Genomic DNA, 26,303 nt, shown 5'->3' with positions numbered 1-26,303 from the left:
AAGAGTGAGACTCGAGCTGAAAGAATGAGGAGAGGCATCAGAGTTGGGAGAGCGGGCAGAAGAATGTGAAACCATTCTTAAAAGGAAATGTGGCGAGGAGAAACATCACTTTAGGAACTGGAATAATATTCAATACCATGAGGATATTCTGGCTTCTCATCTGAATGCTGAGACAATGCAAATAAAGTGTAATGACTTTGCCTGAAATGACTGAAAAAACACCCTCCTGGTTGAGGGTTCATTAACCAATAACAGAGCAAGTACAAGGGTTTCTGCTCTCTCGCAGAAAAACAGATGAAATTCTTGTTTTCTAAAGATTGGCTGGCGTGAGTGGATACAAACTTGTAAGGCGGTTCTCTAGAAATGAGACACGCTGTAAAACTCAGAGGTTACGAGAACGAGGCTCTTAAGCCAGATTACCTAGGCTCAGATCCTGGTTCTGCCACTCCTTAGCTCTGTGATCTTGGACGAGGAACTTCAGTGCTCATTTCTCGGTTTCCCCACCTGTGAGCTGGGGACGATCACATCACCCACGTCACAGCAGCACGGAGGACTACAGGAGATGATGGACAGAGAGTGCGATGCACACACGGGCACACAGCGGGTAATCGCCAGAGGCCAGCTGCTGCTAGCTATTGGCTCTCCTCAGGCCAAGAAAAATAATGCTGAGGGCTTAATGAAGACGCACACTGAAGTAATTTGTTAGCAAAATTTACAATTATAGTGTTACTGCCATGTAAATACGGTTCTTTTTTTAAGTAATCAAAACACATCTAAACTGATTACATTTCTCTAACTCCATCTAAACTGATTATATTTTTTCTAACTCCATCTAAACTGATTATATTTCATAATTAAAATACAATTATGAAGTATAATACTCTCGTGAGAATAACAGAAAAATGTTATAACTTACTGAAAGAGAAAATTTACTATTTGGTGGTGAGGTCAGATTTCCTCTGAACGATATCCCTGAGAAGAGCATATACACATTCAAGGAGACATCTACCCCTATTTCCCTGTCACTGGCTACTCGAGAGCAAGGTTCATGGAACATCTCTTCCCCTGAAGATTTTCAGAGGAGCTTGTGCTTATGAAGCAGTGGGGACTAGACATCTGTGTTTAACGGTATGTTCCAAACTCATAGACTACCTATATTCAGAAAAAAGAAAAAAAAAATCACACAGATACACTACATAAATTCTTTAGTTGACTTACTGACTTTTACGTAATCCTTAGAAAACGTCCTCACTTTGCTGCTGGCAGGTGGTTTAAAAATCAGCCGTGAAGAAAAGAGGAGAGAGGAGGCGAGAAAGGGGGAGAGAGAAAGGAATCGGGCAGTGGCCTCTGCCGGCCTTACGCTGCCCCTCACACTCGGTAGTAAGCACCCTTCCAGGTCCTCCCCTCCTTTCCTGGGCCGGCTAGAAACAAAAGCGCCACCTCTTGGGAATCCCCTACATGGGCTGGGCTCAGGGCCAAACTTCCCAGATCTCCAGGTCTAGCCTTGTTTTCGGCCCACGGTCTGAACTGGACTGAGCTGAGTGCCCAGAGTCCTGGAACAAAGAACTGAATTGTGTGCTGTGCTGTACTGCACCCTGCCAAGGCACACGCAGACACACACGCACAGAGCTTCATAAGGCTGCAGCCACAGAGGCCCACGGCTTAGACCAATCAGAGGTTTATACGTGGCATGCCGAAACATCTTCCTGAAGATTATATCCTAGAAGAGGCATCAGGTGAAGCAACTTTTAATACTGAAGTCATGTGGGGCTCCCTGAAAGTCCATCTGCGGTTCACAAAGGTTACAGAGGCTTTCATACTTGAACATGCTCTGCGCCTCACCAACTTACTGCTCTTTCTACAAATGGAGAAATCTGGCATTTAAAAGGGACATACTTTTTTTTTTTTTTTACGGTACGAAGGCCTCTCCCTGTTGCGGCCCCTCCCGTTGCGGAGCATAGGCTTCGGACGCGCAGGCTCAGAGGCCACGGCTCACGGGGCCCAGCCGCGCCGCGGCACGTGGGATCCTCCCGGACCGGGGCACGAACCCGCGTCCCCTGCATCGGCAGGCGGACTCTCAACCACTGCGCCACCAGGGAAGCCCCAGAGGGGCATACTTTCTATCTTTCAACGTTAGGGTGCACTTCTAAGTTACATTTCTGTTTCTGAGGGTGTAAAATACTTAAGTGGTCTAACCCCCAGATGGCACCGCGAAAGATCAACTCTTCAAGTCAAACCAGAATTGAATCTAGCTCAGGGCCAGTGCTGGGAGGGACAGAGACTCTGTCACTTCTTTATTACACAAAAAGTATCCTCCACAGTTCGGGCCAGAAGGAAATGATCCTTTACAATACCAATAATTTGCACGTGCAATTCATATTCACTTTTACTAACATCATCGAAACGAATGCAAATCTATAGCCATACTTTTTTTGTTTCCTAGTTACCGATGGTCTGTGAGTACTGACAGACCAGCTTACACTTTAAATTATTTTTAAAGCTTCTGATCCAAGATTTGGCTCGACTTTTTAAATCTTTCTGCTTTACATTACGATCAGAAACACCTCAAAATCCGATCTCTACTTGTGACTAACAGAATTATGCGTAATGACCATATCGGCAAGACGTAAGCGATACCGTATAATTTCTACGATTACACTTCTGGAGAGCAAGCGGAAGAAGGTGTGCAAACTTACTGGAACCAATTTCCAAAACCATTTGGAAGGAGACTTCAGAGGAAGCAGCAGGAAAAAAAAAGGGGAAGCAAAAGGTAAATGGAAAATTCATCAGAAGTTTTTTAAGTTAACAAGTTGAGTAAAGTTTCTGTTAGTGGAGTTCCAAGTTTATAGCTCTCAAAACATTTTTTTTAAATGTTAATACTTCACAATTTAGCTTACACCATAGAGGTTCCTAACGATAAAGACCACCACCTTCCCTCCCCTCACTCCTCCCCCCAACATGGATGTGCGTTTTTAGGGTACCCAGGACATGCTGTGTGCTTCGGCGGCCAAGAATTTTTACCTCCCAGTTCTGGGATCACACATCACCTTAGAAACTAAATTTATATCACAAGAGGGAGTAGAGAGATTCTAGGGCTGGACTTGCAATCATTAAAATTCTTAGACATTAGGAGGCCAAGTCTGATAAGGCAGACTACTTCCCAGAAGGAAAAGAGGAAAGACCGTTTCATAAGTGCATGAATAAAAGCAAATAACAAGGTAGAAATGATCGTTTCTTTTAATGACATAAAGGATTTCTTTCAATTAATGGGGGACAAAAAAGCAGTTGGCAATTCTCACCAGTTAGTATTTTTATAGAGTCTCTAAGGCAAGTAGCTACTAACACCAAGAGAATGTAAATGTTATTAATTTCACTATCTAGGGGTGTTCCAAAGAATATAATTTTATGTCTTTAAGAAGATGAATATACAATAAGCCCATAATTTCAGATAATATGAGAATAATTTGTAACTGTTTACCTTGCTACTTCCTAGCACAGTTTTTTGGCAGCCCTAAATAAATATTTGTTGAAGTGAACCAAACTAAATGGGGTCTGAGTTAAAATTCATATTCAACTTCTATGCAGAAAAGTTTTTCCTACAGAAATTAATAGCAAAAGTAACATTATTTGGAAAAATAATATAAATGAGGTATTTTCAAGAACTTCAAAAATCAGAAAAATGTCATCTCAAGAATCAGAAAAATACCAGCTTCCCACAGAGATAATATTTCCAATAATTTTTTCTTATTGCATCAGGAAGAATAACCCTAATAATTTTTTTGCATGTATTTGAATCTCTCGTTTAACCAGAAGTTTTTGGCAGCTGCAGTTATAATAGCCATAAAAAGTGCACGAGCAGGACCAAAGAGCAGGAAGCCCCTGTGAATGCGTCAGGATTCCCAGTGAATGACAGAAATTTCAAAAACAGGAGTTTTCTTGTTTTTGAGACTAGAGGAATCCGTAACACAGAAACTGATGATGGTAAGAAATTACTATGGATTATACAAAACAGGAGATGAGCAAAGGGGTCTCTCGTGGTTCAAATTAGTCCGCATTTCTTGCAAAATATTCAATACTTGACCTTTTTACTAATTCAGACAACTCTGAAAGAGCTCCCAATGGCTGCAGCTGGAGAAACTGAACAACAAGTCAATACCACAGACTGGATTGTAACCCAAACTATACAACACATACACAGAGTCCACAACAATACAAATTAACACGGACCGGACTGTAACACCAAGTACAGAGCACATACACACCAGTCCACGTTGATACAAATAAACGGCTGAAGGACATAAATAAATGGAGAAAGTACGAATCTCACTTACAGAATTCCAGATGGTGTATATACTCTTCCCTTCAGGCAGGGAGCTTAACTTCCCTCTCCTGGAACGTGGGGTGGATTTAGTGACCCACTTCCAAAGAAAAGAGCATCAGAGGGGGAAACAGAAACTTTACAATGAAGGAGACCACTTTCAGCAAGTGGTCAAGGTGGACACCATCAGTGACAAATCGTGTTCATGCCACGTGCTCCCTGATGTGGTGTGATGAGATGTGAAGCCACTTCTGTGGTGGTCTTCTCAAAAGGCCCACAGGCCCAACCTCATCACAGGACACAGGAGACAAACCCCAATTCAGGGACACTGGTAAAACACCTGGTCAGTACACAAACTGGTGTAATGTAAATAAAGTCTGTAGTTTAGTCAATGATAATGCACCAATGCTATTTTCTTGGTGTTGCCAAATAGGCCACGATTACGTAAGATGTTAACATTGGGGGAAACTGGATGAAGCTGTACTATCTTTGGAACTTCTCTGTAAATCTAAAATTATTCCACAATAAAGTTGATTTCAAAAATAAATACACACGAAATTAGGTGAAGGTGGTCGAAAGGCACAAACCTCCAGTTACAAGATAATAAGTACTAGGGATGTGATGTGCAGTGTGCTGTCAACACTGCTGCATGTTATACAGGAAAGCCGCTAAGGGGGTAAATCCCAAGGGTTCTCATCACAAGGTACAAATAGGTTTTTCTATTCCTTTATGCTGTATCTACGCGAGAGGATGAATGTTCACTAAACCTATTGTGGTCACCATGTGTGTAAGTCAGATCATTATGGCGCACATCCTAAATCTACACAGGGCTGTATGTCAATCAGATCTCAATAAAACTGGGAATGAACGAATCAATGAACAAATGAATAATGATGGACAGAAACAGATTACAACCCATTAAATAAAATAAGAATCCATCAGTTCATACAGATAATAAAGAGATGATAAGTAGATTGATAAACAGATGAGGTCAAATTTGCTTATAACAGAATCCTAACTAATAAACGTAGAAGAAATGATAAAGTTAGAGAACTGCCATTTTGTAACCACCATAGTAAAAAGTAACTAACTGACGTAGGTATCGTCAATAAATGCTAAGTCTAGGAGGTGGGGAAACATGGAAGAGGAACAGGGTATTTACAGTCTCAAAGTACCCTCCTCTCAAATTACTTATTACGAAAGGAAACATAATCATCATGCAGTCAAAAAACCCAAACAATATCTTAACCAACTGATCAAAATTAGTATCACCTAGTAGGGGCAAATGGATACCACACGCCTCTGGATACAATACTGTGAAAAGGACACACTTGACATAGTATTCTAGGCTAAAAAAAAGCACAACTGGATCTAGCGATGAGGGGACATCAGAAGAACGGAAATTGAGGGAGATTCTATGAAAATGACCTGTATTCTTAAAAAAATGTCAAGGTCACGAATGAAAAAGAAAAGCGGAGGACTGTTCCAGTTTAAAGAAGATGAGAGATACAACAGCTAAATACCTTACCTGACCCTGGACTAGATCCTGGACTAGAAAAATATACCAAGTTCAACTGGGATGACTGACAAAACTGGAACTGTAGGCTGTAAGTCTGATCGAAGCACTTTATTGACATTAAGTTACCTATCCTGTGGTCGTGTAAATGAACAGCTTTCTTCCTAGGAAATATACATTGAAATATTAAGGGGTGAAGGGGCATGATACATGCAACCTTCCTTCAAATGTTTCAGAAAAATTCACGCATATATACGTCTGTGTGTGCAACATGTAATGCACAGAGCACACAAAATGTTACACTGATGAATCTGGGTGAAGGACATATAAGGGTTCTTTGAACTCTCCCTGCAACTTTTTGTTAAATCAGAAATATTTCAAAATAAATGTTCTTAACAAGTTATATTAAATCCATACCAGTCCAAATCTTCGTAGGGTCTCGTATCCAAATGCACAAGACTATTGATCTATAAAGCTGCTGAAGAAATCTAATTTTTATAGTACTCTTAGGCAAAGATTAAAATCACGGTACTGGGATATCTAACTAATATATAAGTTTCTTCAGACCAAATCATCTTTATAAAATATTGCTTGGAGAAAAAAAAGTTATGGTACCATCTCTGAATTTTAAAAGTGTTTAAATATATACATAAATGTGCAAGTTTATAAGGAAGAATTTTGTTTTTACAAGAATGTAAATCAAGAATAAAATGATTATATTTCTAGCCAAACCAAATAGTTCAAATGCCCCAAATCCCGCTGTTGGGTAAGAGCAAGGCTTCATAACCTACTCTGTGCTTGGCAGTGTGCTCTTCATGAGGACCCCTGTACCTCACAGACTATGTGAAATGAACACTTACCTTCACAAAGACTTTGACAATGAGAAAAAGGATCAAATTCATTTGAAAAGGAAGGTATTGAATCTAAAACATGGCACAGATGAACTTATCTACAAAACAGAAAGAGACTCAGACATACAGAACAGACTTGTGGTTGCCAAGGGGGAGGGGAGATGGGGGAGGGATGGTCTGGGAGTTTGCAATTAGCAGATTCAAACTATTGCATACAGGATGGATGAACAACAAGGTCGTACTGGGCAGCACAGGGAACTATATTCAATATCCTGGGATAAACCGTATGGAAAAGGGTAGGAATAAGAATGTATGTATGTGTGTAACTGAGTCACTCTGCTGTACGGCAGAAATTAACACAACACTTTGTAAATCAACTATAATTCAATAGAAACGTAAATGAAAAAAAAATAATAAAAGAGGAAAAAGAAGAAAATGAAGGTATAAATGCTGTGTTTGTGCTCAAATAAAAATGTGTACTGACCCAAATATTTAAGTGAAGCACACTCATTCATTCATTTACTCAATCACTCACTCAGCAAATCCTGGTTGTGAGGTCAGTATGTACAATTCCATGGGCCAAGTGCCGTGAAACAGTCAGAGTGCCGTGATCCAGTAGTGTCTGGATACCATACAGTTTGCTTTTCTTTTTCTTTTTTAATTTATTTTTTTTAGAAGGTGTTGGGGGTAGGAGTTTACTAATTTTATTTATTTATTTTTGCTGTGCTGGGTCTTCGTTTCTGTGCGCGGGCTTTCTCTAGTTGTGGTAAGCTGGGGCCACTCTTCATTGTGGTGTGCGGACCTCTCACTATGGCGGCCTCTCTTGTTGCGGAGCACAGGCTCCAGACGCACAGGCTCAGTAGTTGTGGCTCACGGGCCTAGTTGCTCCGCGGCATGTGGGATCTTCCCAGACCAGGGCTCGAACCCGTGTCCCCTGCGTTAGCAGGCAGATTCTCAACCACTGCGCCACCAGGGAAGCCCCAGTTTGCTTAAGGGTCACTTAATCTGCAGTTGTTTGGAACACAAATAGCATTTTTTTCCATAGAAACAAGGTTTACTGGATCCTATGTCAGCATATAAAACCCCCTTTTAGTTCATAATGTGTATGCAAAACTACAGAATTAAGTCATATATATAATAAACGAGGTTTCCATGGAAATCCTGTAACTCAGGATGATGCTGAACCTTATTCCTGATTAGAGCCAGGAACAAAATCGGGGCTGGGTGGGGGGGCAGGATTAAATCCATCTCCAAGGCAAGGATTTCTACTACTAAAGGGAGGGAAAGGGCAAGGGGGGAAAACCGGAAGGAAAGGGCTGGGGGCCTCGAGGGACGAGGCGGGTGCAGAGGTGGGGGAAGCAGGGAAGCGGGTGCAGATCTCCACTGGGGAAGGTGGTCAACAAAGACAAGAATCAAGCCCAGGGAAACCACTGTGATCCCAAGCACCAGATTCAGACAGAAGTGTAGGTGGTCCCCGCACAACTTGCCTGGTGAAGCTGGTGATGCACAAACCAGCTTTTTCCCTTTCCCTCCTCCGGTCTCCTCTCTTACAGAGTATCAGTAACTAGCAGCATTCGCCCAAAATGAACAGAAGTGCTGTATAATAATGAAGATACTTAAAATAACCCAGATGGAAAAGAAAGTCTCTGCATAAGATCATTTCTTATACCTCAATTCAAATGCTAGACAACATGTTTAAAGGGCTCTCATTATAATATATTTTAAAAGATGTAGGAAATATACTTTAGGTCTTAGTATATAACAAACACAAACACACAAGTGTTCGGAGAAAACAAAACTCTAAAAGCCTGTTCAAGAAGTTTAAAGAATTAATCCGTGTTAATGTTTCTTCTTTCCTTCACAAAATAACCATATGCACAACTTATAATTCCTGGAATGTAATTTTAGAGGCTGGTCTTACTACAAGTCATTATAAGGCTGATACAGTGAAAACTGTTTTCCTGTTTCATATATTTTACCAAACAAAGGCAAACCCATTATTTTTTGCCAAAAGAATGTCAGAAGCTGAGCTCTAGTCATTAACAAATTTTCCTAAACACCGTCATCCAATTAACCTTCATTTTGCACTGCTACTTACTTGGTATTTATGGAAAGGCTTTCTAGGGTACAGTTAAGATCACCAAAAACTAAGTTGATGAACACACTCTTAACGCTTCCCCAAACAGCACACACATAGGAACACAGGGTCTCACAAAGGCACCTTTTTTTCTTAAGAACATGTACCTTTTGGCCTCCTGAAGCTTCCACTGTGTGGTGGTCTTTCAATTTCTGTGTTTGTTCCATTATGTCTTTCAAATGTTCATTTACCTTAAAATATAAAAACATTAATTTGAATTTATAGTCAAATATAACAGTAAAATAACATGTACCTTAAAATGCCTGTGTTCAGATCTCCGATGTCAAATACCAGTACCGCGCAAATGAACAGAATTTCATTTTCCCAACCAGAAAAAAGTATTTTACAGGTGTTTTGTTTGAAATTCTAAAATTCATGACTTTACCAAATACTTGTTGAATACCTAGTACATGTCAGGTACTAGTTGGAGTGCTAGGGGGAAAAAAAGGTACTTGATAACTTCTGTTTTAATGCTTGGGAAACAATAAAACTTTTTTCAGTAAAAAGTTTACAATCTCTTTTAGGACTACTAAGTGAAAATTATTTTCCTCAAAAACACTCTGAATCAAACTCCTCTTTTTTTTTTTTTTTTAATGTCTTCCTTGTCTTTTATTCTTTTCTTTAAAATAAATTTATTTATTTATTTATTTATTTATTTATTTATTTATTTATTTATTTGTGGCTGCGTTGGGTCTTCGTTGCTGCACGTGGGCTTTCTCTAGTTGCGGCGAGCAGGGGCTACTCTTCATTGCGGTGAGCAGGCTTCTCGTCGCAATGGCTTCTCTTGTTGGAGAGCACGGGCTCTAAGCGCCCAGGCTTCGACAGTTGTGGCACGTGGGCTCAGTAGTTGTGTGGCTTGGGGGCTCTAGAGCGCAGGCTCAGTAGCTGTGGCGCGTAGTCTCAGTGGCTCCGCGGCATGTGGGATCTCTGAGCCGGACCAGGGCTCGAACCCGTGTCCCCTGCACTGGCAGGCGGATTCTTAACCACTGAGCCACCAGGGAAGCCCTGAATCAAATTCTTAGGCTGTGATCTCATGGGCATGTCCCTGGATCATGAGTGGGTTTTAGTGTGGTCATAAGGCCACAGTTAAAATACATGAAAAAATTTTGCATGTGGGAACTTCTTAGGGAGGAGGTCTGATTTATCTATCAGATTGTTCAAACAGCCCATAATTCAAGATGATTAAGCAACAATCTGTCTAGTGCAAAAGTATTTCTTCAGAATAGGTTAGACAATTTTGGATTCTGAGTTACTGATTTTAAGGTCTGGCCAGTAATAGTAAGCAAGTGTTCAAGTTAATTAATAATGGCATTCTGGAAAATCTGAATGGTATTATCAACCACTGTAACTGTAAACTAAATCAATAATTTTCTAACCTCTTCTGCTGCTTAAAATTCAGTTCAGTGCCTAAGAAAAGAAGACTGAAGAATTCGAATTTATGATAAATTTAACTAACAGTTACGATACACTCCGAGGCGTTAGAAGGAATTTAACCAACACACAGATTCATCTTGGTTTGTACTGCCAAGTAGGCTGCCGTGCTCTAAGATCTTAGGGCACCGACTTGGCAGGTGTAAAACACTCTTCCGAAGAGACAGCAGAAGCAGCAGCGACCCGGCTCTGACTCAAAACCCCCACTCACAAGCCATGACCTTAATAATTCCCTGATACCTGAGCCTTCGTTGCCAGCTGGAATACAACCTACTTCACAAGAGGTTTGGAGACGATGGCTCTAAGACGGTCCCCAATGATCGCCCTGAGTGTGGGCAGGGCCTGTAATTTGCTCCTACCCAACAGAATACAGCTAAGGGGATGGGATACCACTTTGGCGCTTACGTCTCGCACACTAAGCCCCACTCTCTCCTGCTGGCTTTGAGGAAGCACGCAGCCATCCCTCGAGCTGCCCTACAGAGAGGCCTGCATGGTAAGGAGCTGGGGGCAGCCTCCGGCCAGCAGCCAGTTAGGAACCGAGGCTCTCCGTCCAACTGCTGGACCTAAGCCCTGCCAACAACCAGGTGGGCTTGGAGTGGGCCCTCCACACTCAAACTTTCCAATAAGACCCCAGGCCTGGGCAACACCTTGACCCAACCTTGTGACAGACCCTGAAGATGGAGCATGCAGGTGAGCAAGGTCTGGATCCCTGACCCACAGAAACTGGTAACCCTGAGATGATTATAATAAGTGAGTAAATAACTGAACTAACAGAAGTTTTAAGCAGTTCCGTTTGTGGTAATTATTATAGCAAAACACAGAGAATTAAAGAGATAATGTATAAAATGTACCAAGTAAAGTGCATAATACAGAGCGCAGAGCCCATAAATAGAAACTACTGCCATTACTTAGAAACGATATACCCGCAATGTAATTCCAGACAGTTAAACGTCTGGAAGGGCTTTAACAAATCCTACTCAAAATGCTTTAAGTTGATGTAATGGCATAAATCATCCAAAATACCAAACTCATGATTATAAGAAAATTTTACATGTTGATAATTCATTGACTTTCTAATAGGGAAACCGCGAAAAGTACAAGACATGGTCACTTCAAGCTACTTAACCTACCTGGGTACACAAGACAGATAAATGAGATAATTAGCTTAGTAATTCTTAAGCCAGTTCCCGGATGCTGCTTAGAAAGTTCTAGCACTAAAGTTGCGTCATGACATTCTTTGCGCAACTCACGGATAAAAGTTAAAGATGTGTGTGTATCAGAGAGCCCATCATGACTTGGAGGCAGCTCACCACTGGCACAAGCGCTGAGGACCAGTGAACTAGAGAACATACAACGAACAGCTGGCGCTGGCATATGAATTAAAAATCAATGTGCTAAAACGTCACATGCATTTTTAAATATCCATTAATTTAAAAATGTACACTCGCTTTTATTTAATTTTTTTCATTTAAAAATACAAAATAGTCATGTGTATCCTTGCCTTGATGTAAGTCTAAAGCCAGTCAAAATTTTTTCATTCCTCCTGAATGATACAAAAACCTTAGAAAGGCTTTAATTCAAATCACCTCCTCTCAGCCCTCATGTTACTTTAACCTAGAAACAACATAGTTCTTCCTTTTTAAGGGCCTCAGAATTAGGCACGATGATGATTTTCTAATAACACTTGCTTAGATTTACCCATGTGCACACCCACTCCCCTTTTTATCATTGCTTCCCACACCCCACCTTTTCCCCTAGGTTCCACTTCTTTCTTCCTGAGGGACAACCTTTCAGTATTTCTTTCTGCAAAGGTCTGAATGATAAACCACCTCTGTATGAACAAATCTCGATTACAACTTTAGTCCTGGGCGAAAGTACGGGAACTCCAGGTTCATCGTCATTTTTCTTCGGCACTTTGATGATTTTGCTGCACTGTCTTCTGGCTCGACTATTACTGCTGAGATGTCTACTCTCGCGTTCCTTTGAGAGAGACTGTCTTTTATCTTTGGATTCTGCAGTTTCATTGCTATATATGTAGGCGTGGATTTATTTTAATTTATCCTGCTCCAAACTCACGATGGTTCCTGAATTTGAACGTCTATGCCCTTCATCTATTGTAAAACATTTTCATCCACTGTCTCTTCAATTATTCCCTCCCCGGCCTACACCCTCCCTGTTAACTCCTTTTGGAATTCCAATCAGGCCTCTAGGCAAGTCTGTTAACCTCAATGTCATATATCCCATCTCATCTCTCTGGACTGATTCTGGGTAATTTCTTCTCGTTAATTAACTCCCCTCTTCAACTACGTCTAATCTTCTGTTTAATCTTTTTATTTCAACGACTAAAATTTTCAATTTCTAAAGTTATAATTTATTCTTTTTCCCATATACCCTCCACGCTGCCTTATTCTTTCCTATGGCCTTTATTCCGTGTTTTATTTTCAGCCACTCAAGCATTTATTTTTGTCTTTTCAGACTGCTCTGCTCTCTGCAGCTCTCGGCGTGTGGGCCTTGTTTGTCAGGTTTGCTGACTCTCCCCGTGTACGTGATGGCATCTTCATCATTTCCTAAACGCTTGTTGTTGGTACTTTTGCATCTGCGACAAGTGTATCCCTCCCCCACTGCTGGGGACTCCCACGGTTTGGGTGTAGAGGTGACCTTCAGAGCAACTTTACCTCTGCTGGTCTGCCAGGTGCCAGGAAGATACCACTGGCCTGGCACTGGGCTTTCTGGTCACCTGTCGCCCCCCACCCCACACTCAGTCCAGGAGGCCTCCTCCCCAGACCTGGAGGGAGACACAAAGTCAGCCCAAGATGACCTGACAGGCCGCGTCTTCTCGCCAGGGGGTGGTTTAGGTGCGGGCCTGAGAACCACTCTCCTGGGGGAGACCTTCTGGGGAAGGTTCCTTTGCTAAGAGCAGCGCCCAGGAGACCCTACTCTCATCTTTGCCGGACGCCGTTATGACTGCACGTGTGCGACCTCTGGAATCACCGCAGCCATCGTAAAACCACGCATGGAAGTAACCCCGTGGCAAAGCTGGAACCCCTGCATCACTGATGACAGAGCCCACCTCCAGGTGGCACTCAAGAGCAAAGACATCGCGGCTGGTGTGCTCGTTTCCACTGAGGGGGCGAGCTCTTGGTGGGTCTACACAGAGGTCACGGTTCCAACTTCCCGTAACCGGCAAAACCCACGGCCTCATCTGGCATCTAGTGACTCTCAAGCCCCGGCAGAGGCTCAACGGCCCCTGAGAGGCCACCAAAGCCTGCAGCCCACTTTGGTTCTGGCACCCGACAGTTTCCTTTTCTGTCTCTGATGCTCAGCTCTGTAGCATAAACCTTTCCAACTGCATTTTATCAAACGTGTCCAGGAGTTTGTAACAGGAAGGGCTACCGCTGAATGTGACACGCTGCCAAAATAACTAAAATGTTCTGTCCTGGCAACATGTGTTACAAGGCGTCATAACGTCCATGCATCTTGAAGCATTTTGACGGATTTACCAATTATGGGGGGGAGGGGTTGATAGGGCCCAAACTTGGGAAAGTTTATAATTTTTCCTAGGGTTTTGGTTTGGTCCTTTTTCTTAGCATTTTCTTTTTTTTTTTTTTTTTTTAAGTTAAAAAAGAAACACTTTCGAATTCAATATCAGGTAGTTGTAACGGATCTGTCAGTTTGGAAATATCTTCGTGATTTTTTTAAAAGTCCTTATCTGATTCTCTCCGCAAAGCAAATTGGTCACACGTGAGCATTCTGAACCACTATTCCTTCTCTTACTCATCCACACAGTCAACAGCGACTTACTGAGCTCCGGACATTACATTAAGAGGCTATAGGGACACAATGGTGCATAAATACAGTCTAGTCCCCGTCCTCACGGAACAAGGGAGATGGAACAAAAAAGGAAAAAAAGGGGAAAAGCTCCCCCCGACAAAAGCGGTCCGTAATGAGTCGTACAAATCAATAAAGAGGTGAGTAGAAAATCACGGGAGCGGGGAGACCTATCTTGGCAGGGACGCTGTCCCAGAGGCGGCCTCTGAAGCTGCAGCCACGACACAGAGAGGAGGATGAAACACAAGCAAAGGCCCTGTGGTGGGAAAGCCTGGTGTGTTCGAGGGAGTGGAAGAGAACAGTAAGGCTGGAGCCTGGTGAACCCAACGGGGGGCTACAGATGGAACAAGAGAGAGGTAGGGCCAAGTAACAGAAGGTTCCTGTATTCACAACTCTTGTGTACCCCGCCTGACTTAGCCATTACGATCTTGTCCTCTGTGATCTTGCTTTTTTTAAGTTTAAACTCATTTACAGTCAACAGTGCTGATAACTATTCTAGCCATGTCATTCCCATTTTTCTACGGTAGCTTTTTTTTTTTTTTTTTTTTTTTAAATACTTGTATTATCCAGAGGAAAAGGCGACTGGGTCAGGATGAGGCGAAATAAGAGCCAGAAGAAGGAGGTCCTCCGCTGCAGAGCGGAAGGTGACGCCACAACCAGAGGACAGACGCCGACGCCGGGCTGGCGGAGCCAGCAAGAAAGGGCTACTCTGAGCTACGCTGAGGTGCAGCTTCACTCAACTGGCTCCAGTCATGACGACCTGAAAACTGAAGAGGGGGGACGCGGCTGCCTAAAGGTGTTGGACGTTCCTAATCAGGTGATCTCCTCATCCCTCTGCAGAGACCCCCGAAGTCCTACGGGGCCGAGCCTGATCCCGTGGCTGAAACTCCTTCTTTGATGTATTAAATACCACCTCGCTTTGCCAAACACGGCACTAGTGCAGGCACTCGGCACTAAAAAAGAAAGCTGGGCACAGTACTTGTCCTCATATCGATTATTCCAGTTTGTTCAAAGGATTAAACTCTGAAAAGTGCTATAAAGGAAACAGAGCATCACAGCAGAAAATAAGACTTGCCAGGTGCCTACTTTAGACAGGCTGCGAGGAGAAAGCGCCATCCAAGCTGAGCAATGAGAGCGCAGAGGCACCGAGCCGCACAAAAGGCTGGGCGATGGGCCACCCAGGAACGGGAAGCGTCGCGTCCGAAGGGCCAGAGGTGAGCCCCGCAGCTGGGATGAAGGTCCTGACCTGGGTCGGGCTGGGGGGTACTTTGTCGGCACTGGTCCACTTGACATTTTCAGTGTAAAATGTGAACTCAGCGTGATCCGAGTGGCCTGAAAGCAACATCCTGGGCGTCCTGGCTCTGGTCCTGCTGAGGCAGCAGGTGTCACCCGGAGCTTCCCAGGGACACCGAGGAGAGCTCTGGACGCAGCGGCGGGACCGGGAGGGCCAGCCCCTGAAGAAGAAGCACGCCGAGTGCGGTCGGCCTGCGTGGCTCTGCCCTCAACCCGCGCGAGGCTGAGTGGCTGGACTCAAGCGGGGAGCTGCAGCCTCGGTGGCTTGAGGAGCAAAGGGGGCAGTCACCGGCGTGGCTGGGTACCAAGGAGGAGCAGCCTGGCCGGAAGGACTCGTTCATGGAGGGGACCCCAACCCACACGGAAACTGCCACAGATCCTTGGCTGGCCTGCACTGTGCTAGCAGGAAGGGGCCCCGGAGCCCAGGGAGAGGACAGCTGCTGGGACCCCGGCAGGGAGGTGGCGTGGCGCTCGGGCTTGGAGAACGCCCGGCGGTCCCGAGGCTTCACAAGGCTCACATGCGAATTCGAGACGCGGACAGAAAAGCAGTCACTGGATTTGTCCAAATGGGAGCCTACACTGGGCTCAGCAGCAACTTCAGGGTGGGAGTGGGGGAGGGGGTGGAGAGGTTCTGTGTACAGAGAAACAGGGTCCGAGTTGGATGGGGAAGCTTTGTTTACCAGGATGGGAGACAGCAGAGCAGCCTTATTCTTATGAGGATGACCCGACAGGGAGGGAGTTGGGTGGCAGAGGAGCGTGAGTGTGGCCCACAGACCAGCGCTGGGACGTTGTCCGGAGCGTCTCAGAAACGCAGACTCTCCACCCCAGCCCAGACCTACAAGCTCCCAGGAGATTTTTTTTTTTTTTTTGCAGTACGCGGGCCTCTCACTGTTGTGGCCTCTCCCGTTGCGGAGCACAGGCTCGGGACGCGCAGGCTCAGCGGCCATGGCTCACGGGCCCAGCCGCTCCGCGGCACGCGGGATCCTCCCGGACCGGGGCACGAACCCGTGTCCCCTGCATCGGCAGGTGGACTCTCAACCACTGCGCCACCAGGGAAGCCAAGGGTGAACATTTTTAATAGTCGGGGTGTGAGAGTGAGGGAAAAGAATTAATCAAGGACGGGAGATCTCCGGTGGGTCGTGAAGGCTACGTGGCTTCTGACGATGAGTGGGTCCAGGATAGGACCGTGATCCCTACAGCTAACGAGCGGAGGGCAGAGTGCCACGCTGACGCTGACGCTGATACTACGGACCACGATGGCAGACGCAGGAGCCTTCACACTTAGCTCCTTGTTACAAGCTCCGTGCAAACACTCAACGGAGGACACCTGAAGGTGTAACTTCTTTTAAATCCGTCCAGGTCTGTCTTGCTCACAGATAAGGTTTGATTTTCCCTGGGGTTACAGTTGTAAACAAAAGAGAATCAAGGGGAACTAACTATTCAAATTGGTAAAGGGGGCGATAAATCGACAACTGAAACATCTTCAGAGCACAAACAACTAATCACAGTAATCACAGCTCCATAAAAATCTCCAAGAGGAGGAAGCTACAGTCTATACAGTCTTATGCAAGTCAGTCAAGCAAACCTAGAAATCATCTAGTTGGAAATGAGAGACTTATTTCATTCCTGGATGTAAAAAATACTTACTGAGCGCTTGCAGCGTATAGTTAGTTCCCTACTTGGAGTGCTCTGAATTTTCTAATAATCTAATATGAACTAGATTAATCATTAAATGTAACTACAGATCTTGTGGAATACATAAAATCTATTTCCATCATTTTAACAGTATATATATATTTTTTTAAGTCTAAAGGGAATGGGGGGCTTCCCTGGTGGTGCAGTGGTTGAGAGTCCGCCTGAGCCTGCTCGTCCGGAGCCTGTGCTCCGCAACGGGAGAGGCCACAGCAGGGAGAGGGCCCCGCACCCCCAAAAAAAAAAAAAAAAAAAAAAAACCTCTAAAGGGAATGGGAAATTTCAAGTAAGACCGCACAACTTTAGTTGGGGCTTATGACTTCAACATATGAACCGGGGGGCAGGGGGACACAAACATTCAGTGTGCAGCAGAGTGGGGATGTATGATGTTTTCTGGCTCTGAGACTTTTTTTACCCGAGGGAGCATATCCCTACCTTATTTATCCAGTACATGACGGCATCCTCAACGTCATAGGGCAGATCTGTGGCTTGGAAGAAAGCCGAGTACTGCCGGGCACACGCGGCCACCTTCTGCACACTGACCATCTCCACGGTGTACGCCATCATGAGGGTGTCCATCATGGCCAGGTGAGCACTCTGGAAACAGAAACCGAGAACAACCGTTAGAAACTGCTGCTTACGTACTGTGTACATATTAATAATGTTTCCTTACAAACAGGAGCGGAAGACGAGCCTTGATGAGAAAGCATAAATGGTACAGGCCAGAGGTGAGCTAACGGAACCCAAGTCGTCTATCACTCAGATACTTACTGAGGATCTATGCTCAAGACACTCGTCAGCTTCTGCTCAAAGCATGCTCCTCTTCCTGCCTTTCCTGCCTTTGAAAATGTCGCAGTCACTGGATCGGCAACGCAACTGCAAACTTCAGAGCAGTCTCTGAGTAAGTGCTCTCCTCACTCCTCTCCATCACATGGTAGAAACGTACACATGCTACTCGGTAAGCTGTCTCTCAAGGCTACCCCCCTGGTCTGGTGGCCTCCGCTCCCATTCGGACACCACCATGTCTCTCCCCTGAACAAGGCAAAAATCCTGATTTTCCTGTGGCTCCAACTTCTCCCTCACGCTCTGCATCCAGCACAGGACTTCTCGTCTCTCCTTTGTGGCTGCCTTTTGGGCGGGGTGGTTTCAAACAGAAACGTTATATGGGGGGAGGGGGGGTGTTTCTTAACATTTCCCAACATTACAAAGTATCTAAAGTCGAAAGTACCCTCTCCCCCTCCTGTTTCCCAGGCAGCGTCTACGGTTTGGTACGTGTTCTTACCAAGGATGTAATTTTGGTAAGAATTTACACTGTTTCCTATTCTTTGGTGTCACAAACAACGCTACAACCTTGTGTGTCTCCAGGGACGATTCTCCACCGTGGGGCGACTGGGCCCGAGAGCAACCGCATGCTAAGTTTTGATGAATAATCACTTATCTGCTCTCTAGAAAGGCTGCAGCAACTTTCACATCCCCCAAGAATGTTAGCAAGGGTGCTTGTTTCCCCACACTGTTTGCCAACATTAGACATCATTCACTTTTTATCATCTGGATCAGTCTGCAGGTTAAAAACCCCGCTCTTGTTCAGACTTTGCATTTCTCTGACTGAGGATGGGCATCTTTTGTATGTTTGGCAATTACTTGTATTTTTTCCTTGGAAAACTGCCTGCTCATGCCTTTGGCCTATTTTTCTCTTAGGTATACTCACCTTTCTTTATTTCTTGATTTGTAAGGGCTCATTATTTATTAGGTACATTAGCTCTGTACCATTCAGGTAGCAAATACTTTTTCCTAGCCTGTCTTTGGACTTTCAACTTTATTCGGAATGTATTATGCCGCAGAGAAGTTCTAAGTATTTACTCGGTAAAACCTGTCAATCTTAACGTTCTCCTTCACGACTTTGGAATTTCTCCCAAGTTTACAAAAGGCTCCCCCCGCACACCCCCAAGTATATAGAAATAGTATCCTCTACTTTTTCTACTACTGATACTTTAAATCCACGTGGAATTTATTTTTGAAGATGTTATCAACTAGGGACGAGTTATTTTTCCAAATCAGAGACGTCGTCATATCATGCTCCCATAATGTCTACCTCATCTTCTATATAATAAAGTCTAAGGCTCCTCTCTATCAATCCAGCTTTACAACCTGCATTTCCTTCCCCCAATCTACATTCCATTTAGAACAGCTTCAGAAGAGTGTTTGCTGCTCCCCAAACCTGTCGCCAGGCTTCAAGCTCCCACGCCCTCACCTGCTGTCGCCGCCTCACATTGCAGACCAAGTCCTGTTGTTGGTCCGACTGTCATCCTCTTTCCGACCCCCTTTCCAATCAAGATGGATCATTCTTCCTACAGAGTGAGTATACTATTTATACTTGCATGAAATTCTTTTTTTCTTTGAGCTTTATTGCGATGTAACTGAAATACCACGCTGTGTGCGTTGAAGACTGGACATACAGATATTGTGAAATGATGAGCACAACAGGTTTAGTGACACGTGCACTGAATTCTGACTTCATTATCTGAAGCAGGGCACGGGAAACAGTATCTGTAAGAAGCTCCCCGGATGAGGCTAATGAGAAGCTGGCTGAGGACCACAGACTGTCTTGCTTGCAGGACAGGCACCATCTCCCTGGTGAGACAGCGAGACCCCAAGGGCAAGGGCACTGTCTGAGCATCTTCGCACTCCCTACACCTCACACGGTACCCGACAGCGAGCACGGGCTAAAGGAAGGAAAGGAGCTGGCCTACTGCTCACTGTAAAGGGTGAAGAGCTACCTTGACTCTGGAGGCTGAGGAAGTGGGTTCTGACTTGGAGGTGGTGGACCAGCGTACTGAAAACTGAGCGGTGTTTACAGGAAGGCGGGTGCTCTGTCTGAAGCAGAATTCCTGATAACGGCAATCAGAAAACCAACGGTGACTCCGGGTGCTGTGCCGAGGGCTTTATTAACATACTAGCTCTTCCATTTCCAATCTTTGCGGAAGTGAGGCTGGAGATAATATACATTTGTTATAACCCTTAAAGCTCTGAAGGAAGCATCGTTTATGTTTTTCACGTGAGGAAGCTGAAGCTCCAGGAATTAAATAGTTTGTCCAAACCCATGTGCTCCTCCTATTGCGTCATGCGGTTGCCAGAAGCTAAGTCACGTACCAATAGTTAGGCAAGAAATATGTTCTGGAAATGGTAAACAGACATCATATTCAAGAAAGAAAAATAAGCATCATTATTTGCACCTCAAGTCATATCTTCGCATTCTCCCTCTTTTTCAGGCGGCTACTGTCCAGAGAGAGACCCCAATTCTTTCTTCAGACTCAGAGTGGACACGGGACCAACCGCAGCACGCCCTTCCACTCAGGTGATTTCTGTGTCCTCTCTGTTCACTCGAGCCCTAGGGAGTGGGCTCCCGTCTTTCTCATCTTTGTTCCCAGCACAAGGTTTTGAGGGGAAAGTCTGAGTAATGAGTATTTACAGCATTACAAAGCAGAACTCTTTTGAACGAAAATGTGGGAAAGCATCTCAGGAGCTGTGAAACCATTCACCTCCTCTTCACTAAGACTCTTTCTCTTGGCAATTTAGTCTACAGATACAATTTGAGAGAGAAAACGGAGCTGTAGGAATGAAACTGGCCGTTACAGAATTGTATATAACAAGAAAGGGAGCAATGCCACAAGCACAAGTAGCAATTTACGCCATGCTAAGCTACTTAACAATAGAGGAAAATGTGCACAATACACCGTTGAGTAGAAAAAACAATGCCATGCTATAACAATGCTCAAAACAAATAGATCCATATAAATGGGCAGACATAAGTGTAGGTACCTACACATCTTGAATACATATATATAATATATATATATATATATATATATATATAACAGCAAGGGAAATGGAATGAATAAAAATAAAACTTACTTAGAAATGACCTTGTTATAATATGCAAAAAATACATAGAAAATCTATAGTTTACTTCACAAATTAGGACAGTAAACACTAAGTATAATGAGTAATACATTTTCAGAACAAAGCTCACCTCACTGATTACTTCACTTCCTAAATTTAAAAACAGATTAAAAAAAAATTCCACTACTGTGTTTACAGACATTTCCGTGAGATATTCACCCACTTTTAAACTAAGAACCTTCAAATTTTATTATGATTTTTTTTTTTTTACCCCTTAACTTTATGAGGTAGCAGTAAATTTAGAAATTATGTATAACAGAAACTATACACATAATGAATCTAGAAAGCATCGACAGTGAAAAATAAGCTGTAGGCTACAATCAATCAATTTGGAGCGATTCATGTCTCTAAATAAAATACACGCATTTAATTTTTTACCCAAAGCATTAAGGTCAGAGTAATAGTAACGGCAGCTAGCAATGAGTGTTATGCTCCAGGCAATATTTCCCACATTTGTGTCAACTCACTTGATAACACAGCGCTGTGAGATGCACTCTTATTAAACCTGTTTTACAGATGAGAGAACGGAGCCACCTGTCCGAGGTTACAGAGCCAGGAGGCGTGCGGGGTGGGACCTGAAGCCTGGCGCGGAGCTCGCACGGCCCAGCAGCAGCCTGCAGACCCCAGGGCTGGGCGCCGCGGTGGCAGTGCAGCAGAGAGGCTAGTGAGGAAGGAAAGCAGGAAGGTTCCCTGCATTTTAGTGAAAAAGGCAAGGACAAGGAGGCCCGGGAACTCACTGAGGCCTCTACTAGCTTCTAGATCTGGGTTACAGGTTACATTTTTGTTGTCTCCGACCAGTGGAGTCTACACAAAAATGATGTACATTTAGGTATCAGAAACGAAGGTTAAGACTATTAAATAAAGAAGAGCATCGAAGTGTTGTAGGTAAGAAGGCTATTAATGAGCCTCACAGATTAATAACATCCAAGTTCTACTATTTCACGGCTTTTTTATTCTTTTATCAGACGTAGGACTAAGAAAATATTTCCTAAACTGAACTCAGGCCTGTGGCGCAGTGGCCAGTGCACCAACCGCGTCCAAGCCCTCCTAGAGGGACATGGGAGGGAACAGACTTAACAGACGGACATGAGCAGGAAGAATTGGAATTATTCTGCTAAAATGGCACACAACAGCATACGCACATCACACTATAGTTTGTCAAAGTTAATTCCGATTCAGAAAATATTTTACACATCATTTATTTATGTAAACAAGTTCACCGTAATTTTCATTTACCCTTCATTTACATGGAGAGCTAAGGAAAACAGCACTTAAAGCCCTACTGAGATACCATTTCCCACCAGGAAGGCTATAATTTAAAAAGTCAGGTAATAACAACCATTGGCAAGGATGTGGAGAAACGGGAGCCCTTGTGCCCTGCTGGCGGGAATGTTAAATAGTGCAGCCACTGTGCAAGAGTCTGGCAGTTTCTCAAAGAGTCTGCCCCAGCAGCTCTGCTTTTGCGTTTATGATACCCAAGAGAAACAAAAAACGTGTCCACACAAAATCTGTACACAAATATTCAGAGTAGCATTATCTGTAATAGCCAAAAAGGTGGAAACAAGCCAAACGTCCATCAACTGATGACTAGATAAGCAAAAATGATATAGCCATGATATTCTGAATGGAGTACAATTCAGCAGTAAAACGGAACAAAGACCGACATAGGCCACAACATGTGTGAACCTGGTAAACAATGTTGTTTTCTAAAATGGATTGTGGCAATGCTTACAACAACTCTGAATGTACCAAAACCATTGCACTGTACGCTTAGAATGCATGAACTGTATGGTGTGCCGATTATACCTCAAGTCGTTACCCCCGCAAAAGATTAGATTGATTTATGATGCTCTGCTGACCCTTTTCCAGTGTAAACACCTCAAAAATGACCGTTCAGGTCTAAGTTAGGCAGTTAGCTATATCCATGTGTTTGTAAAGTATCTTCAGAAGGACTTCGAGGTGAAGGGACACTTATTTTTCTGGACAGTGAGGTATTTTAGACATTATTAAAAAACAAATTAACATTTGCTTACTACCATAAGTTTGTTTTCTTCATAATGTTAAGCAGGAAACATCTACATATGAATTGATGACGAAAAGAAAAATAAATAAATATGCTAAGAAGTTAATTCTATTTTCCTCCCACAGATATTTATGTTCACTTTCTTAAGGCTCCAACTAATCTGGATAAAAGGTATATATAGTTTACTTTAACAGATTATTATTTATGATCTTTCTTAGATACTGTTAATTATTTTAGCAGCTAGAATCTTAGCGCTAGATTTCTATAGTCGGTATGAGAACAGAAATTTTCCAGAAAAAAAATTTATTTCCAATCATAATGTCGGTCCCCTTATATGATAAGAAAATCTTAGCGTATCAAAAATTCAGGCTATCAAAAGTAGGCTGGACTGGAAAGTGTAGGCAGTGTGCTACATGAGGGGCAAGTTTTTCGCAAACATCACAAGGGTCTTTGGCCCAATGAGTGGAGTTTAATAGTAATACTTGCTACAAATGTAAAAAAAAAAAAGTAGGCTGGTCCAAGGAGCAAAAAGCACTGGCCTTAAAAACAAAGGCAGGAATTCCCTGGCGGTCCAGTGGTTAAGACTCCACGCTTCCACTGCAGGGAGCATGGCTTCGATCCCTGGTCGGGGAACTGAGATCCCACGTGCCATGAGAGGCGGCCAAAAAAAACAAACAGAGGCAGACTATCACTGAAACAGCAAAGAGTTTAGTTGTAACCTACAGGAGGATCCAGGCATGGCTGTTCCAGTCATACCGATGCTGTATTCAACCTGTAGTAAACACAGTCAGGACCAAAGCGGGCCACCGTTGCTCTGCTACACCAGACGGAACGGTGGGACTGGGCGCCCTGGCAAGGGAGGTGATGTCCATGAGATTCAAACTCTTAACATGAATGACATTTGCTTGTGACCACACAAAAGTGATACACCGATTTTATTTGGACGCATCTGGTTAGACGTGTGAATGGGGTAAAGAAGGTTAAAAAGTACGATTACTAGCATGGAACTATTAGCACAGTGATACTTATTTAGCTGCCATTTAACTCTGTCTAAATTGAAAACACACCGTAGGACACACAATAAAGCAGTCGAGAGTTCTCTTTAACCTGTGTCCATAAGGGCAGCACGAGCATCTGGCTTACATTCTGTCATTTGCATTTGGTGAATCTGATAATCACACACCCAATGGAGAACTGTTTCCAAGATAATGTTGAACCAAACTGATATCAAGCTTTATTACAAAAGGAATGAATACATGCAAGAAACAGTGCAGCCCAAATGTCTATCAAAATGCAGGGCTTCCCTGGTGGCGCAGTGGTTGAGAGTCCGCCTGCCGATGCAGGGGACACGGGTTCGCGCCCGGTCGGGGAGGATCCCACATGCCGCGGAGCGGCTGGGCCCGTGAGCCATGGCCGCTGAGCCTGCGCGTCCAGAGCCTGTGCTCCGCGACGGGAGAGGCCACAGCGGTGAGAGGCCCGCGTACCATAAAAAAAAAAAAATGCAAATCCCAGACCAATGAAAGAAATGATGTCTCCTGAGCAGCTCCATCACTTCCTCTGGACTATATTTAACCTCAAGTGGCAAGTTAAGGATGTTTAGCTGAGGCTGCACCGGGTGGACGCAGACAGGGACTGCACATTTGTAGCAAATAAATACGGTAAACACAGGAAATGGTTTACAGCAGTGGTTCTGAGTCTGGCTCATCATCAAAAATCACAAGTTTCCTGGCCCCAAACGTCAGAGAGGCCCCAGAATAGCATCCTAACAGGAATCCTGCCCCCAGAGGCCCTCAGCACAACAGACTGACACTGACATCACTCCACAACCCAACGCTGTCAGGGGCTTCCCGCGGCCCACCCCCCTTCCAGGGTCTCGTCTTCCACTGTTTCTCTATGTGAACCTATGGTCCAGGAGCACAGGTGATGAGCAAGCAGAGCGCCTGCGTTCACCCTTGACTCGACACCTCCTACGTAACCCTGGGCAAAGCCCTCAATTTCTTTATGCCTCACTACCCTCAACTGCAAAGTGGGCTGACAACAATAGTACGGGCATTTCGTGCCCTAACAGCAACGCGGTTTACGTCAAGAACAGGGTTGGGGTAGACCACTGGAAAGATCTGCACCTCTGTGACCAGGAGGTAACCTGGAGAGCCCGGCTTCCAACGGGCTGGAGGCTGCCCCAGCACGCAGGGAAAACCGCACAGGAGCAAGTGTGGACATGCTGCCTGCTTTCTAATTAGAGGCTGGCTGGTGGGTGATGACTCGACGACACAGATGGACGTAGACCTCAGCCAGCAGACGTGGACCCGGGAAGCAGTGCAGCTGTCCCCAGCCAAGACTGCACCCGGCCGGGGCTGCCCTCGGGAAAGGGCCCTGGGCAGATGCCCCTCTAAAGCCGGAAACAGGAAAGACGGCTGTGGTGTCAGTTTTGGATTGGACGTCGCCCTAAGAGCTCATGATCCTACGTGTACATCTCTCCTAGCCCTACCTTGAAGAAAGGGCCTGGAAGCAATAACACAATAAATATACCTGTGCCCAGATCTTGGTTTCTAAATAACATCTCCACGTTAAAATAAACCCAAGGCTCTTTAGAGAATGGCTGATTCCAAGGCAGAGACAGGAAAAGCACAAAGTGAGCCTGGAATAGCTAGTTGGGTCAGAAAGAAAAAAGTATCCAAAGACTGCTGAGGAGCTGTTAAAAGGATACAGGAGTCAGCCTAGTGGGGGGGTCCCATTGGCCAAATATGGGCCCACATGAATACAAAAAAGATTAACAACAAGAATGAATCATAACACAAGTAATCAAAACCAAAATGAATCCATGAGTCCACAGTGATAATCACTAAAGGGCAAAGGAGGATGAGAAAGCTTTTCTTCACAGAACAATGCCAGGTAAGAAATATAAAAGGAATGAGAGAATTTTTAAATCACCATATTGCAACCACCACTGCAGTAATTCATTCAGGCACAGATCACCCAGAGATGCCAAAACCGCTAGGTGGTGTATCACTGGGAAACACAATATGCAACAAATGTCAAAGTATCACTCCACATAATGCCTCCCGATTACAAAGGGAAAAGTGGTCAAACTTAGAATCACCAGTAATGCGACATGATAAGATTTAATCAAGAGTATAACACATCACCTATTCATGTCATAGCATTCATGTCAAAGGATTTTACTCGGGCCTCCCTGGTGGCGCAGTGGTTGAGAGTCCGCCTGCCGATGCAGGGGACACGGGTTCGTGGCCCGG

At 44.2% G+C, this 26,303-nt stretch overlaps 1 protein-coding gene across 1 annotated transcript in view; it reads right to left on the bottom strand.

The window, feature by feature from the left end:
• Positions 1–26,303, bottom strand: part of CAMSAP2 (calmodulin regulated spectrin associated protein family member 2) — a 99,872-nt gene that overhangs the window by 25,544 nt on the left and 48,025 nt on the right. Inside the window, exons 3-4 of the mRNA XM_007456134.1 lie at positions 17,502–17,663; positions 8,930–9,013 (exon numbers count right to left, since the gene is read on the bottom strand). Coding sequence (XP_007456196.1) covers positions 8,930–9,013; positions 17,502–17,663 — 246 coding nt within the window. The remainder of the gene's footprint in view (positions 1–8,929; positions 9,014–17,501; positions 17,664–26,303) is intronic.

The sequence above is a fragment of the Lipotes vexillifer genome, unplaced genomic scaffold, assembly GCF_000442215.2.
Source record: "Lipotes vexillifer unplaced genomic scaffold, Lipotes_vexillifer_v1.1 scaffold1201, whole genome shotgun sequence".
NCBI lineage: Eukaryota > Metazoa > Chordata > Mammalia > Artiodactyla > Lipotidae > Lipotes > Lipotes vexillifer.
The sequence above is the reverse complement of the archived record's forward strand: the minus strand, read 5'-3'. Positions and strand labels throughout refer to the sequence as shown.